This window comes from Mugil cephalus, chromosome 4, assembly GCF_022458985.1.
Source record: "Mugil cephalus isolate CIBA_MC_2020 chromosome 4, CIBA_Mcephalus_1.1, whole genome shotgun sequence".
Lineage (NCBI taxonomy): Eukaryota > Metazoa > Chordata > Actinopteri > Mugiliformes > Mugilidae > Mugil > Mugil cephalus.
In genome coordinates, this window is record NC_061773.1 from 28,420,738 (window position 1) to 28,437,688 (window position 16,951).

Consider the following 16,951-nt stretch of genomic DNA (forward strand, 5'->3'; position numbering starts at 1 on the left):
AGGCAGTTATGCTATTAGGCTAACGAAGGCCTGGCCTGTCATAATAGGCCTATTGATACTTAATTTCCATTAGTGGAATTCGTTCTGTAACCAATGGAACATGATACATTTGCATGCAGAAGTTGATAGTGTTGTTCTGGCAGGCATTTCTATTCCTCTAAAATTTATTTTTAATTTTTTTTTTTTTACAAATATGGTCTTTAAGATGGCTATCCTGTCTGTTTACTGTTAAGATCAATAAAGGTTTCAGATAAATTATTCAGTGGTCTCTGTTATTAGTTAAATAAAGGCCTAAAAATCTCCCCAAAACAAACAAAAATATTACAGCAACATCATTTTTGCTTGATTTATAAAGGTAAAATATATGTTTAACCAACAAGAATATTTGTGTTCGGGGAATGTGGGAATATATGCCATTGAAGGAATAATTCTAAATATATTCAACAAGAATATCTACAAAAAAAAAAAAAATGCATTTGGTGAAGTTAGAAATACATGGATGTCTCACGCTATTATCCTAATAAGGTGAACAAGAAGATCCAAGTGAGTAGAACTCTTGGCAAAACTTAAAAATCTTAGTCAACAAGTCATCAACAGCAGGCAAAAGTTCAGAAAACTTAAGAATCTCTTGCACCATGTGGCCTGGAACCGTTTTCTAAACTTCTTCTTTTTTACAGGGTATGTCTTCATGCAGTGTAACGAAATGTAAAAAGCTGTAGAAAGTTATAAGGCATTTTCTATTTTTACTTCTTATGCCCAACAGAGATAAGCCAGTTCTCCCCCCTCCCTATGTTCATGAGAAACGCTCTGTTCCTGACGAGCTGCTGCTTCAGGTAAGACTGGGTGTGCTGTCGTTTGATGTAGATGGTGTAGTAACAAAAGTTTACACACAGTTAAGGTTTTTCAGTTTTCAGTTGTCCTTGAAAAGCATGTGAAATAACTGTAACAGTGATGACTAATGAACTACCAGAGCAGTCACGTTCCACAAGGGCACAACTTTCACGTTCCCCATTTTTTTCAGCTTTATCTTGCGCAATCAGTTCAGTTTGGTCGTTTTACGATGCTTTGATTTGTTCTGCATGTTGAGAACATATCACTAACAGCCTGTGAACTGATGTGATTCATATTTTTTTACTTTAACCATCAATAAGTCAATATCCTGCTCACAGTAAGTAGTTTAGTTATACATAACAATTAGCATGTGAACAAGAAACAGAGACAGAAGTAAATATATCCATAGGAAGGATTAATAAGGTGTAATAATGTGCATTAACTTGAATAACTTTATTTTAGTTATCTGTGGCAGACAGTTGAGTTTTTAAACAGCTGGATTGTGTTTTTTGAATCTCTGAAAGTTTTACACAACTGTCTTTTCTTTTTAAAGCCGTATGTATTAGTTCATGGTAAAGTTAGCTTTAAACATCCATGTTATCTATTTTATTCTGGATTTTTTTGTTAAACTATGAAGTCTGCAACATTTCTCCAGGGATTTAGATTCAGAGCAGGTTGTAAATTGTGCAGCAAAGACCTCACCCTAATTGAATAAACCTGCAGTCATGTGCAGCAAGGACAGTCAACTCTGTCACAATCCTCTCCACCAAGCCAGGAACCTTCCAGCCCAGTGAAAAAAATGAACAAACGAAAAAAAAAAGAAAAAAAAAAAACGAAGAAAAATGGAAGTTGCACTGATGCTTTAAACTTCTGTATTTTTACCTGTGGTTGATTTTAAATTTCACTGATTTTACTTTTGGTGAAATATTCAGAATTTAAGCTCTAAAAGAAGAAGTCTTGGTTTACTACTTTGCATACATTCTTCACGTTATTGCAAAAATTCCGTCCACACACACACACAAAAAACTTTCCTGGTTTGCGACACCGTGCTCACATAAGTACGAGCGTTTCACTGATGATTGTGTACTTTCTCTCACAGAAGTCAAGATGCTCCTGTGCTGTTGTTTGGTTCTCGTGGCTCTCGTCCCCACAACCCTGAGCGTCAACCCTGGGGTAGAGGCCAGGCTGACAGATAAAGGCCTCGAATATGGTGAGCCTTTGTGATTTTAGCTTATCTTTTAGCCATGCCAGCATTTATATTTTTATTAGGATTAGGAATATATTTTTACATTTTGCATATTATTTGCTGCATGCTTGTATAATAATCTTATTTAAATTTTGCATTCATTCATGGTAACAAAGTTTCATTTGATATATGCACTGATGGTGTGTTTGTTCAATGACAATAAAGCAAATCTAAGTCGAAGTGAAGAGCACTGATCTCATCATATTTTCCACCTTTTACCAGGAAGACAAGTAGGCATGGTCATCGTTCAGCAGAAGCTCAAATCCATCAAAATCCCAGACATATCCGGGAAAAGGAGGCTGGGAAAGTTTGGCAAGGTCAAGTACAATTTGTCAGGGTAAGGCAGGTTCCTCAACGCGCCTCAAAGTTTAGGGATATTGGGCTTTTACAAACAATCATTGTTATTTATTTTTAGTATGCAAATACGGAACGTGCGACTGCCACAGTCTGCAGTGAACCTGGTGCAGGGGACCGGAGTCAGACTGTCTATTAGCAACGCTTTCATCAGCATGCATGGAAACTGGAGAGTCAAGTACCTGCGAATAATGTGAGTGAGAATAGATCTCTGACAAATTGACTTTTTTGAAGTGAAGTCCCTGCTGCGCCTTTGACTTTGACTCTTTCTGTCTCAAAACAGTAAGCACAGGGGCTCCTTTGATCTAAGTGTGAAGGGACTCACCGTCGCCACAACCATCGGCATCATGAGCGAAGAGACGGGCCGACCGGCGGTCAGAAGCCTCAACTGTGGCGCTACTGTAGGCGGCGTCAACATCAAGTTCCACGGTGGAGCCAGGTGAGGAACAACCCGCCTGGCATGACTTTGCTTTTCAGGCTTTGCTCGTTGTGCTTGACGTACCGCAGAGTCCTCTAACTCCTCAACTTGCTGTTTGTTTCAGCTGGCTGTACAATCTCTTCAGAAAGTTCATTGAGAAGGGTTTGCGCAATGCACTGCAGAAACAGGTGATGGCCTTACGCGACTTACTCTTTGCTGAACACAGTCACACTCACCAAGTCTAACTAACTAAATCTTGTACTCAAGAGAGATTGAATTACCCATCAGAGAATGGACATGGGCCTTCAGAGGTTGTTCTGAGGTGTAGCATCCACGTGAATGAATGGCAGGTCCAAAAGTGTCCCAGCAGAACATTAGTCACAAGATGTTCAATGTTACTTACTCCTCCTGGTCATAATTCTATGGCAGATTGGCCTTGAGATGAGGTTTCACTTCCCACGTGCATGTAGTCATATAAAAAGCTTCAAATATACTGTACATAACAACCAGGAGGATGTAATGTATTAAAGGGAGAATAGTTTGGTTCAGCTGCAGCCTGTAGTCTTTATCAAGCTTCTATTAAAGTTCTCTCTGGATCCGGGAAATACTGTATTTGTTCATTCACTGTTGCAGATCTGCCGTCTGGTGGACGAAGCAGTGGTCGACTTAAACCCCCGGCTGAAAACTCTCAATGGTAAAAGTCTGTTGGTAATAATTATCATGTTTCACTGAACATATGAGTGACCCTCTACTTTCCTGCAGTCTTAGCCAAGGTGGACAAGTATGCAGAGATCGAGTACTCTATGGTGTCGCCGCCAGTCGTTTCAAAGTCTTCTATAGATCTGGGCTTAAAGGTGAAGGATTGTACACATTTTAATTAATAAAGTCTTCGATGATGAGTCAGATAAAACTGTCGTAATTCTGCGTATTCGTGGTTTTTAGGGTGAATTTTACAACATCGGGAAGCATCAGGAGCCTCCGTTCTCCCCTGCACCCTTTTCCCTGCCGCTGCAGACCAGCAACATGTTGTACATCGGCCTGTCTGCCTTCACCGCCAACTCAGCAGCATTTGTCTACAACACAGCCGGAGCCCTCAGCATGTACATCACAGACGACATGGTATACTCCATCCTATCGGTTCCTGTTGCCATCTACTTGCGATGCATCCCACTGACCTAAAAAATCTGCTCTCTCCCAACAGATCCCGAAAAGCTCTCCCTTCCGACTCAACACCAGGACATTTGGAACCGTCATCTCACAGGTGACGACATATTTCACCGATTTCGTGAAGAGAATAAACTTCCATTTTTGGAAATTTATCAAATGCAAATCTGTGTTGTTGTTTTAATTTAGATTGCCAAGGAATTCCCAGGTCTGATGATGAAGCTGCTGGTGAATACAGTGAAGGCTCCCGTCATCACTTTTACACCCGACAAGGTGACAGTCCAGACCACCACCACAGTGACGGCCTACGCTATCCAACCCAACGCCACGCTGTCCCCTCTTTTTGTCCTAAACTTGGTATGTTAAACCACGCATAGAATGGAAAAAATAAAATGAAAACCAATGTGTTATTTGGAAAAAAAAACAAAAAAAAACACTTGACATACATTTGCAACAACCGTCTACACAGGACAGCAGTGTCAGCGCCAAGATGACTGTCAGTGAAATGCAGCTGGCTGGACGTGTAACACTCAACAAGTGAGTTCATTTCAAAACTATTTCAGTTTTGTAAAGATGAATACTGCATTCTCATGTTTCTCATGTTTTTGTACTTTTCACAGGTTAAATCTGAGCCTGGTTACCAGTAATGTAGGAGACTTTCAGGTGAGAGCTGCGTTCTAATACCAGTCACAGCCTTTAGCTCAACACAGCTCAGCCTGATAACCTTAATGTCAACCTACCTACAGGTCAGTTTCCTCAGTGGCATCTTCAAAGTGGTCGTCAATTTCGTAGTGATACCCAGAGTGAATGGTGAGTTTCTAAATGTTTATTTTTGTTCTCTAGACTGCACCTTGTGAGGCAGGCATAACATTATGACCACCTGCCTAGTATTGTGCAGGTCTACCTAAAACAGCAACTCATCAGAGAATGGACATGGACCTTCTGAGGGTGTCCTGTGGTGTCTGGAAACAGGATGTAGTTAGTGGGGGAGGGTTGAGGGGAGGGGGCCTCTATGGATCATCCCTCAGATACTTGATCAGTTTGGGATCTAGTGAATTTGGAGGCCAGGTCAACACCTTGTGCTGTACTTTATCGTTTGTTACAGCAGCAGCTCCTACTCAAAGTGTACCAGTGTAAAGAACAAACGATCAGTAGCAACGTAGGCAGTAAGAATAAGTAGGTAGGCAATTATAGTAAGAACACACACATCGATGTAAACAGTATAAGAAATATATATAACAATATGCACAAGTATAAATGAACCAGTGTTCTGAGTTCTTGCTCTATAATAACATTAAATATGGGGTATTGCGCAGTGGGAGTCCATAATATATAAGGAAATATGTACAACTATATGAAAATAAAGTGAACACTAGTTATTGCACAGTATCAGTATAAAAATGGGTTGTGTTTTTTTTTTGTTGTTGTTCCTAAAGAGTTTTTGTGTGTGTGTGTGTCTGCTGGATGGCTGCTACCATCAAGGAGTGTTATTGCTATGGGGTGGGGGTACCTGGCCTGGTCTAGGTGGGTGCTACATGTCTAAGTAACATCCACACCAATGAACGCCAGGTCCAAAAGTTTCCCAGCAGAACACTGAATTGCCTCAAGATGGTCGATGTTATTCACTTCCCCTGTCAGTGGTTTTAATGTTATGGCTGATTGGTGTAAGGTATGAAAATGTGAAAATGTCTACACTAACTGATAGCTAGCTTTCCGACTCTGATTATAAGATGCTTCGTCCAACCACCCACCGAGTTTTTCCATTTTTTAGAAACTCCTCAACCTTTTGTCCAGGCAGGACATCCCAGATGGTTCAGGATAACAAACCACCTGCTGCACCACGTTAATCTATTTTTGGACTTTATATAAAATATCTGGGAGCTTTAATGTCCTCACAGCTAATGTCCAGGAACTTTCCCAGCAGAACAAGTGCAAGGCAAATGTTACAATATTTCCAAGGTTCATGTCGTGTGTTAAACTGGTAACACTCAAGTACATTCAGACTTGGATTAAGGACAGATTTGAGTAAATATACTATATTACTAACACTTTGGTTTTTCCTGTATGGACCAAATATGGTGCGACTCAGTGAGCTAAGCTAAGGAATATATTGCAGATTCTCTAAATCCAAATCTGAATCTAAATAGGACATTTGGCTTCAAACAATTACACGTAAAAGAAAAAAGACCACATAAAATTAAACACATGTACTACACACAACTACTACTGTTATCACTATGCTATATGCTACATTGGGGTTTTGCGACTAGACAAAACTTAAATTTGTGTATTTTTTTGCTTCACAGTTGAACTTGCTAAGGGATGCCCACTTCCTACCATTGGGAAGATGAAGCTTGTGAACCCCCAGCTCAAGATCTTGAAGGTCAGAGACTTAATTAAGCTGTAATAATAATGCATGTTCTTGGATATTAAGACTTGATGAACAGAACTCTTAATAAACTCCTAACATTTTTCCTCCAGGACTACATGCTGATCGGGACAGATGTTCAGTTCACAAATTGAACTGCATTCCTGAAAACTCCCAGGATTCGTCTCTGCACTGGGACAGAAGCTGCAGCGACTAAATGAATATTACTTACATCTGCAGTGTGCCTTTAGTTTTTTTGTTTTTCTTTAAAATAAATTGTGCATTTCTATAAATGCTTAGATTTTCTTTGTCAACTGTGTCTAAACTTTGTTTCTACCGGTGAACCATGTACGAAGGCGACACCGCATCATAGTCTGCAGAGTCTCACATGGCGTCACTGAACCTCTCATGGAGCTGTGAGTGAGTGCTCAGCCTCAGACTCTAGGAGCTGGCCGACAACCAGAGAAACAAGATAAATGGTTAACAACTAGGGGTTGTAACGATTCGTTTTAACAACGATTCGATTTGAGTCATGATTCGTGGTTGCCAACACATTCAAGGACGATTTTGGCTCATTTAGAACGATACATCCGAAATGATTCAGTAACTTTTTAGCCAAAAATTAAACCAGTGTGACTGAAACAAATACCTACTCAGTGTTTCCTCTATATTCATTTCGGAGTGGCAGCCGCCATTCCCATTGAGTGTACTGCCATTCTTAAATCCAAGCCGCCGCAGAGTCATGTACTGCGTCGGGTACTCGCCACTACTAAGGAAAACAACAGATAACTATTTTGGTCAGTATCTACTCTTCGGGTTTCTTAATCTACCGGTTACTGTCACTTTTTAAACTTCCTAAAGTGTCTCGATCCGCTGAACGGCGCTTGGTTTATCAATAAAGAACGAGGTTATTATGCAGGCCTGGGGTCCGTTGCACAAAAGTAGGATTCAGATATCCAGGATAAGTGACTAAGCCTGAGCTCAACGAATCCAAAACAAGAGCGCCCAGGCTTTTTCGCTTGCACAAACACCAAACCAGGATGAGCGGACACAAATTCATCAAGCCAGGTGAAACTAATCTTGGATCAGAGCGCACACAAGGCTCCTCAAGTAGACCACGCGATCGATCACAGATTCACTGATTCACCGTGGCAACGCGAGTAGTGTTTGTCTCCCCGTCGGAGCAGAGCATACTTATGGAGGACAACGAAGAGGCAAAAGATCAAATTAAAAAGAAAGAAAAAAACGCCACTGCCTCAAAACAAAGAGAGAAAATGTGGCATCGTATTGCAGTCCGCCTGAATGTGTAAGTATTGCCCAAACACACACTCTCTGCTCCGCTGAAACATCATAATTAGTCTACAATCCAAATAGTTCATTAACATCTCCGGGTACAATGGTGTACTCTGATTATGAAACAGCTGAAACAACAAGTGAAACTGACGCAGATGAAAAGGAAATTATGTAAATGCAATGCAATGCTTTCTATCTATCCATCCATCCATCCATCCATCCATCCAGCTCGCTCTATCTGCTCAAGCGTACATTGTACCTGCCTACAAATTACAGGACAAGTGTTAACAGTCGTAGTAGGATACTCATTGCTTTGTGTTACAGGTTTCCCCAACATCGTTGGTGCATTTGACTGCACCCGCATCAAAATAAAATCCTCATCATGTTCCTGTGAGGGAGATTTTGTGAATAGGAAATCCTTTCACAGCCTTAATGTTCAGGTGAACATGACTTTTTGATATATTTGAACACTGCACATTGCTTGTGATGTGCATTGATTGGTTTAATAGTCTACATCTTATTAACATGCTCTACGATGCTGACTATCTGATCAGCAGTGTTGTGGCAGAGTGGGGGGAATGTTGAAAGGAGTGTCATTGCCATGGGGTTGGGGGTTGGGGGTTGGGTTGGGGTCTAAGGTGGGTCTAGGTGGGTCTAAGTCCACATCCACATGAATCATTTGTCAATCTATTGATACCTGTCACAAGGTGAGATGAGGTTGTGATGATGACATTTTATACTGACAGGTGAGTTCTCTGGTGTACTGCTGGGGGGCAGAGGGTATGCCTACCAGCCTTTGGCCTCACAACATATTATGACGCTCAGGAAGCACAGCAAACATATAACAATGCCCCCACCAGGACAAGGGCTGGATGGAGATGATCTTTAAACTCCTGAGGGAACGCTTACAGTGTCTACAACATCTAAGGTCAGCCAGACAGGACATGTGACATCACTGTGGCCTGTGCTGTCCTCCACTATGTGGAGACGGTGGACTGGGACAATTCGGCCATCTTCCCAGTTGACGACAGTGGTCGACTAGTCAGAGACCAAAACGTCTTCAATTATTTCAGTTAAACTGCATTTTTGTACATTTAAGCTGAATATAGCCTGTAATGGCAGAGACATATGCTTTAAAGTTAAGTTAAATTGGGTCTACAATGGCAAAGGAATTTGTGTTATTTTATATTGTTTTGGCTTATAGTGCTGTATACTGTGTATGCAGGCCTGTCATTTGTTTCTTCATTTAAATATGGATCTGTCCTGCATTTATTTGTGTGTTGTATAATATGCTTTGATTCTGTTCTTTCTATCTTGTAGAGCACTGTGTGACTTCAGTTTTGAAAGGAGCTGATGGTTTACTTGCTTTGATTTATCCTTATTCAATAAAGAAACATCATGTTACTCTCTGACGTGTATTTATATTTCTATGGGATGTGTATTTTATATATAGTCTATGGGAAACTAAACTACCTACTGATTGAAAAATCTAAAATGACTGCAATTAATGATGACAAATGTTTAAATAATGACAGTGGGTCTAGTTGAATGTGATAACAATGTGTAGTGGGCAGGAGAATAAATATTGGTTTCCATTTGTGGTGACTGCTGACGGAGATAAGGGGTGAGATTAAATAGATCCTGGAACTTAGCCTGGTCTGGAGCAGGCTAGCTCCACAGGATAAATCTCCATGGTAACTTATGTCAAAACATATCCCACTTTCCCCTATCCTGCTTTCGTGCAACCGGATCATGGATAAGTTCATCCAGGATAACCAATATATCCCGGCTTGCTCCCTTATCCTGGTTTTGTGCAATACCCCTCAGGTAAAGTAACACAACAACAGTTTTTATTTTTTTAAATGAAGCCAAATGTCGTCATGCGTATATGCTTTATGTGCCATGTTGAACATGTTCACGTTTGACCCGGCATCACGGCTCGCCGTGATCGTATAGTGGTTAGTACTCTGCGTTGTGGCCGCAGCAACCCCGGTTCGAATCCGGGTCACGGCATTGCGATACAATGTCACGGCAGATGAGCTCTTTTTGGGGAACTGTGGAGTAGTTATGTGCGTATGGATCCAGTAATATCCATACTTCCCATCTAGACGTGTGTTTTTTAGAATCGATCTTCAGGTCGCTGTGTGAAGTGACTGTTTAAGGAGTAAAGAAATGTGAAAATCTGATTTTGGCCACTAGATGTCACTAGAGTTCAGTCTTAAAATAAAATGGCACTTGGAATTGAAATTATTATTATTATTGTTGTTATTATTATTATTGGGGAGCTGAGTAGATCAGTAGCTTTGGTTTTGAAAGTGAAAGGTGTTCCCTTTCTTGCTTCAAGCTATACAGCATGCCCCAGAATACAAGAGAATAGAATAAAATGCATTGAATGCCCTTTATAGTCATTATACAGTGTGTACATTGGAGAGCTTCTCCTTTGCAGTGCATAAAAACGCAAGTATATACAAAATAGTGCAAAAATGTATTGTTTACACAGGATTTACAAGAGAAAGTTAAAATAATAAATGCTAAAAAAAAAATGTTGAAAATATATGAAAATTGACAGAATAGCAGCAATCAATGTAGCTAGAAGTCTGTTAATGCACATCCTATATTATGTTAGGACAATCAGGGACTTACCTGGAAAAGACGTCATCTGGATGGTGATGATCCACAACCTGTAAACCTTAAAAGTCAGCGTCAATGTCGCCTTTATAGATGTGTTAATTACCCATGCTGTCATGAATGCAGGCGTTTGAACTGATAGGCCGAATAGCAACCTCTCCTCTTTGTTAACTTGACCTACATACAGCATTTTCTAGCATCTTGTTTATATATTCACTTTACGGTATGATTTCTAATAAAACAGTACTGCATCTTGTATCTTGTATCTTCTTGAAAGTTGTGGTATTCAGTATTTGTAAATAGTGTTACAGTAGAATACATTTTTCAAAAGTGTACGTAATAATTTTTGTTATTTTTTGGTATGGTATATAGTTTTAACACACTCCAGGGTCTATTACTATTCTGCTCTGGCTCACAGAATCATAACGAGCCTCAAATACGAGCGCAGTCTCAAACCAGGATGTAAACCTATACCGATCTTTACTTTTATTGGTTCACCTTTTATTTCATTTAATTTTTTTATACCTAGCCACATTACCGACCTGTTGATAATTAACCTACAACACACGACTTTTCCCGTCTGTCGATGTCAGTCTGCTAAGAACAGAAACAGAACATGTACCTGGCATTAAATGTTTTTATTTTAAAAACAATAACATTTATCAGATGAAGAATCTAATATGTTGTTTTTCTTCTGTCTCTGTTAAATATAAAGGCCTCTGCACATCACAGTTTTCTGTTTTGGGAAATGGGCTCAAATACACAAATTAATTGTTAAAATAAGTTATGTTGATATTCATTTGTGTTACTTACCATACTCACCATGTGGCCAGAGTCAAAGAAGGGAGTGTGGCCATATTTCCTGCTTTTATACTCAGGTAACATGATTGGGGGCAGGTCATTGGACTAGTCCAAATGGGCAAGGGTAAGGGAAATTACTAAAAAGTATTATTTAGGTTTATTTGTTATTAAATGAAGATATGGTTAAATATGGTTCATCAGTAATGTAGGTAAAGGTGTTTTACTGTAGTTAGGTATGAGATTAGCTTTGTTAATGGTTTTATTAGGAGCCAGTGGACTCTCCTCCCATAGTGGTACAGCCAGGGAGGCTGGGTTACGAGGAGGAGAGGTTATTTAAGCAGAGGCCTTTTGTCTGTCAAGGGGGAAAACAGTGTGCTTATCAGGTGTAGCTATTTACACATGATTTAAGTTGAATTTTGCGTTTGTTATAAGTTGAGTTTTATTTAGTTCAACTAAGTTAACTTTTCAGTTACCTTTTTTTTCTGTTGTATATACTTTTGTTGATACAAAACAAAGCTGGAAGCACCTGTAAATAAACACCTTGTGGTGATTTTTTCTAACCAAACGGCCTTGAGTCTGCCTCCTACTTATGCCGCTCCGGTCAGCTTCCCAACATTTGGTGGCAGCTGTGGTTTCCAGGCCAGTAGGAGGTAGTGAAGAAAATGTCGACTCGACTAAAGAAACTGACAAGTGAGCGTCCGCCAGAAGAGTTGCAAGATGGCTGTGACCAGCAAGGGGCAGCAGGTGGTCAACTGACGCAAGACAGCGTGGCTGAACTCTCAAATCTCCTGCGAGGCCTGATGCAACAGCAGGCTGATCGGGACATCAGGGCAGATCAGGACCACAAGCGACAGGAGGAGTGGTGGAAAAGAATACAGCACCAGTTTGCTCAGCTGCAACACAAGGTACATCAGGATCGCCATGATCGTCAGCAGACACTGGAAGGGCTTGTAGCCACATCCACCACTTCCAGAGAACTGCCAGCCGAGAGCTGCAGGTGCGCCTCAAGGACTTGTACTTCAAGTGGATGATGCCAACTGAAAAAACAAAAGACCAGATCGGTGATGCAATCATAATGGAGCAATTTCTTAAAGCCCTGAACCCTGAACTGCGCACCTGGATAAAGGAATGAAACCCAGATACTTCAAAGGAAGCAGCAGAGATGGCAGAAGCTTTTTTGGCTGCACGCCGTCCATCCAGAGAGTACATCAGAGTAAAGCCCCACCCACCCACACCCTCTAGTAAACCTGCTGGCTTGAATGACTCTAGATTTAAGAACTCTAGACATAGTTTCTCACCCTCTAATTCAACTAGATTTGAGCCGAGAAACAAATCCCATTTAGCATGCCATTTTTGTGGTCAGACAGGGCATTTTAAAGCCAAGTGTCCTAAGCTTAATACCAGTAACAACTACATGTGTTTCACACCTCAGTTACCTGGTAGTGAGGTAAAGGGTAAAGTCACAGAATGTTGTCATGAGGAGTTGACAATTGGTGTGCTGATTGCAGATAAGCCCTGTGTAACTCTGCTTGACTCAGGGAGTAATCGCACCCTGGTTAGACAGGATAGTCTCCCTAGTGACACTACATTTTGTGGAGGGACAGTTGATGTGGTCTGTGTGCATGGTGATAAGGTAGGGTACCCCATAGCTGAGGTAATGATACAAGTAGGAGCTCAAAACTACTTGCTTTCTGTAGGAGTATTTGAACAACTACCCTATCAGGTTGTTTTAGGTTGTGATCTCCCCATCCTTGCTGATCTGATAGCTAAGCAGTCTTTGGAGGCCGGGGCTATTAGCAATAGTTCAAGTCTACTAGCAGTGACAAGGTCAAAAACCAAGCAGGATCAGCTTAGCTCAGTTTCAGAGTGGGAGGAGCTACCTTTTGCTAATGAGGAAGCACCTAGTTTCACCCAAACCAGACGGCTCAGAGAGAGGAAGACTAGGAGGCAGAGAAGACAGGACAGAATAAGGGGGACGTCACTAGTGGAGGAGGTGACCAAGCCTTTAGAGCCTGATCTCGTGTTCATTCCTAGTGATGTGGCTAGGCTACAGAGAGAGGACCCTACTCTGTCAAATCTGTTTGCTAAATGTGTACCAGGGTCCATGCAGGTAATAGACAGAGGAAAGGAAGCATATGTGGTTAAGGGAGACTTGTTGTATCGCTGTAGCCAGATTGGTGACCAATTAGTCATTGCCGAGAGTTTGAGGTCAACAATTTTAAATCTGAGTCATGTTATTCCTTGGGCAGGCCATTTAGGGCAGGCAAAAACATTTTCTAGGATGGTTCCCCAGTTTTACTGGCCTCTTCAATATGCTGACACAGTTAAACATTGCCAGTCATGTCCTCAATGTCAGTTAACAGCACCAGGCAAGAAGGGAGATAGGGCCCCCTTATTAACATGCCCATCATTGGAACACCCTTTTCCCGTATTGCCATGGACATTGTAGGCCCCCTCGAAAGAAGTAGTGCAGGCCATAGGTACATACTGGTAGTTTGTGACTACGCCACAAGATACCCTGAAGCCTTTCCACTGAAGAAGATCAAAGCTCGCCAGATCATCAACTGCCTCATCCAGCTGTTCTCTAGAGTGGGAATTCCAAGAGATTATCACTGATCAAGGTACCAACTTCACCTCAAGCCTGCTGAAACAGGTCTACAGCATGCTGGGCATTCAAGGGGTGAAGACCAGTCCCTACCATCCACAAACAGATGGTCTGGTAGAGCGCTTTAACAAGACCCTCAAGTCCATGCTGAGGAAGTTTGTGAATGACTCTGGGACAGACTGGGACCAGTGGCTTCCATTCTTATTGTTTGCATACAGGGAAGTCCCACAGGCATCAACTTGATTTTCACCTTTCCAACTGCTGTTTGGACATTCAGTGAGGGGTCCAATGGATGTCTTGAAGGAAGCCTGGGAGGGACCCGCACCACAGCAACAGTGCAGTGAACTCTCATATGTTCTGAAAATGAGAGACAAGCTTGACCAGTTCCAAGAGCTCGCCAATGACAATCTGGCACAGGCACAGCAGAGGCAGAAGCAGAGCTATGACAAGTCTTCAAGGAGAAGAGTGTTTCAGGAGGGCCAGAAAGTACTCCTGTTGCTCCCAACATCAGACAGTGGTCTACTGGCCAAGTGGCAGGGACCATACAAGATCACCAAAAAGACTGGACCGGTCACATATGAACTGTTTTTACCAGATCGCCAGAAGAAACATCAGATCTTTCATGTAAATCTTTTGAAAGACTGGGTGGACCAGCCAGAACATTCTAGGACCTGTGGGCACGTGCAGTTGTTGAGGAGGAGCTTCAAGAGCAGTATTTTCCCTCTGCAATGGATAGACCAGTGTATCCTGAGTTGAGTCACCTGCCAGCAGAGAAGTGCCAGGTGCTTCAGAAACACATGACAAAAGAACTGTTCAGTGTGAAACCAGGTTGTACACACCTCATCAAACATCACATCCGTCTGCATGCAGCCGAGCAGCAACCCATCAGAGACACTACTTGTCGCATTCCAGCCAAACTTGTTCCTGAATTGAAGCAGGAAGTGGAGGATATGCTGGCTATGGGAATTATCGAGCCCTCACGTAGTGAGTGGTGCAGCCCGTGGTGTTGGTGCCAAAGAAAGACGACCCAAAACTGAGATTTTGTGTCAACTTTTTAAAATTGAATGCAGTTTCGGCTTTTAATCCATATCCAATGCCGAGGGTGGATGAGCTGATTGAGCGCTTGGGACATGCCAACTTTCTGACGACCCTTGACCTCTGCAAAGGTTACTGGCAAGTACCCCTGACTGATGCATCGAAGGACTTAACAACGTTTAGAGTACCAAGGGGCTTATTCAGGTTTAGAATGATGCCTTTTGGTCTGCATGGAGCACCAGCAACATTCCAGAGACTGGTGGACAAGGTTTTGCGAGGTGCAGAGGACTACGCAGCAGCCTACATTGATGACATCGTTATCTACAGCGAGACCTGGGAGGAGCATATACAACATCTTGCTGATGTCTTTCAACGTATCCAGAGTGCTGGTTTGGTCATTAATGGAAAGAAATGTCACATTGCCAAGCCTGAGGTTCAGTACCTTGGGTATGTGATCGGAGGTGGTGGCATCCGACCCCAGGTAGGTAAGGTGGAGGTAATTGCAGCTTCACCATTACCTAACACCAAGAAGAGACTGAGGTAATTTTTGGGGTTAGTCGGCTGGTATCGCAGATTAATACCCGACTTTGCAAAAAGATCTGCTGTGTTAACTGATATGACTCGCAAATCCAGCCCAGTAAAGCTTAAATGGACTCAAGAAAGCGAAGATGCTTTTAAGGACTTGAAAAACTGTCTTTGTGAGAAACCTGTGTTGCAGTGTCCAGATTTCACTCTTCCTTTTACTGTACAGACAGATGCTTCTGGAGTAGGACTTGGTGCTGTCTTACTTCAAGGGGAAGCTGAAGATCTGTTGCCTGTACAGTATATCAGTCGGAAACTGTTTCCAAGGGAAATGAGGTACTCAACTGTGGAGAAGGAAGCTCTAGCGATCAAAAGGGCTTTGGACACTTTGAAGTATTACCTCATTGGTAAAGAGTTTATTCTTGAGACTGATCATCGTGCTTTACAGTGGATACACAAGATGAAAGACACCAATGCCAGAATTACCAGATGGTATTTGTCTCTCCAACCTAATCGTTTCCAGGTCCGGTATAGACCAGGACATAGGAATGTCATTGTTGACTTCTTGTCCCGTGACTCTGAAGAGTAACTGTCTTAAGGGGGGGGGGGGGGGGGGGGGGGGGGGGGGGGGGGGGGGGGGACAAAGTGGGTCAGACCATTTGTCAAAGGAGGGAGTGCGGCCATATTTCCTGCTTTTATACTCAGGTAACATGATTGGGGGCAGGTCATTGGACTAGTCCAAATGGGCAAGGGTAAGGGAAATTACTAAAAAGTATTATTTAGGTTTATTTGTTATTAAATGAAGATATGGTTAAATATGGATCATCAGTAATGTAGGTAAAGGTGTTTTACTGTAGTCAGGTCAGAGATTAGCTTTCTAAATGGTTTTATTAGGAGCCAGTGGACTCTCCTCCCGTAGTGGTACAGCCAGGGAGGCTGGGTTACGAGGAGGAGAGGTTATTTAAGCAGAGGCCTTTTGTCTGCCTCCTACTTATGCCGCTCCGGTCAGCTTCCCAACAAACACCTTCATTAATTAATTTTCAAATAAAATCCATTGTGAATGAAAGAAAATATGAATAGTCTTGGATGCTTAATTATTAAATTAATAAATAATAATGTCAACAATAGCCCTATTTGCATGGGACTAGTTTATCTGGAGACCTCCGGTTATTTTCAACAACAGCAGAAGTGTTCTGTGATTTTAATCCTGTGTGAAATGTCTATTGTGTGTGATTTTTAAGGTAAAATTACACTGCAAATTACCAGGACCCTATTTCTCCTAACACAGAGGTCCTCTAATCCAGTGTGAATCAGCATCTCTGTGATTTGGAGTTTTTAAACTTTTAAGACTTTCTGCCTCTTGTCACTTAAGAATTATGAAGGATGTGCTATAAAAGAAAAGTTTGGACCACCATTCTGCCATGTGCTGCAAACCACTCTCTGACCAGATGTGAGTGGTGAAAGCTCACATTATCCCACACAATAACATACTTGCTCAGATGGTCTTCAGTTAGACCCCTCTCATTCTCAGGGACTGTGGTTCTGTAAAGAGTGTCTGGAAAAGTAAGAAGATGTTGTGTGTTTTAAGGACCGAGAAGGGGGATATGGGTGAGGTGGCTGCACACATTCAGTACGTTTGCATGCACGTGATAAAAAAAAAATGATTGCCTTAATCGGACTATAACA

At 41.8% G+C, this 16,951-nt stretch overlaps 1 protein-coding gene and 1 non-coding gene across 2 annotated transcripts; both read left to right on the forward strand.

Moving 5' to 3' along the window:
* Window positions 1-700: 700 nt before the first annotated feature.
* On the forward strand, window positions 701-6,677 carry LOC125006064 (bactericidal permeability-increasing protein-like). The gene is made up of 16 exons (XM_047581776.1): window positions 701-833; window positions 1,931-2,041; window positions 2,300-2,414; window positions 2,493-2,624; window positions 2,715-2,870; window positions 2,974-3,037; window positions 3,483-3,543; window positions 3,612-3,703; window positions 3,792-3,968; window positions 4,051-4,110; window positions 4,203-4,370; window positions 4,483-4,550; window positions 4,634-4,676; window positions 4,760-4,823; window positions 6,320-6,396; window positions 6,495-6,677. Exons 2-16 carry the CDS (start codon window positions 1,939-1,941, stop codon window positions 6,534-6,536), a joined length of 1,422 nt encoding a protein of 473 aa, XP_047437732.1. The 5' UTR covers window positions 701-833; window positions 1,931-1,938; the 3' UTR covers window positions 6,537-6,677.
* A 2,938-nt stretch (window positions 6,678-9,615) lies between these two features.
* Window positions 9,616-9,687, forward strand: trnah-gug. Its single transcript has one exon. It is a non-coding gene; the product is annotated as a tRNA-His (tRNA).
* Window positions 9,688-16,951: the final 7,264 nt, after the last annotated feature.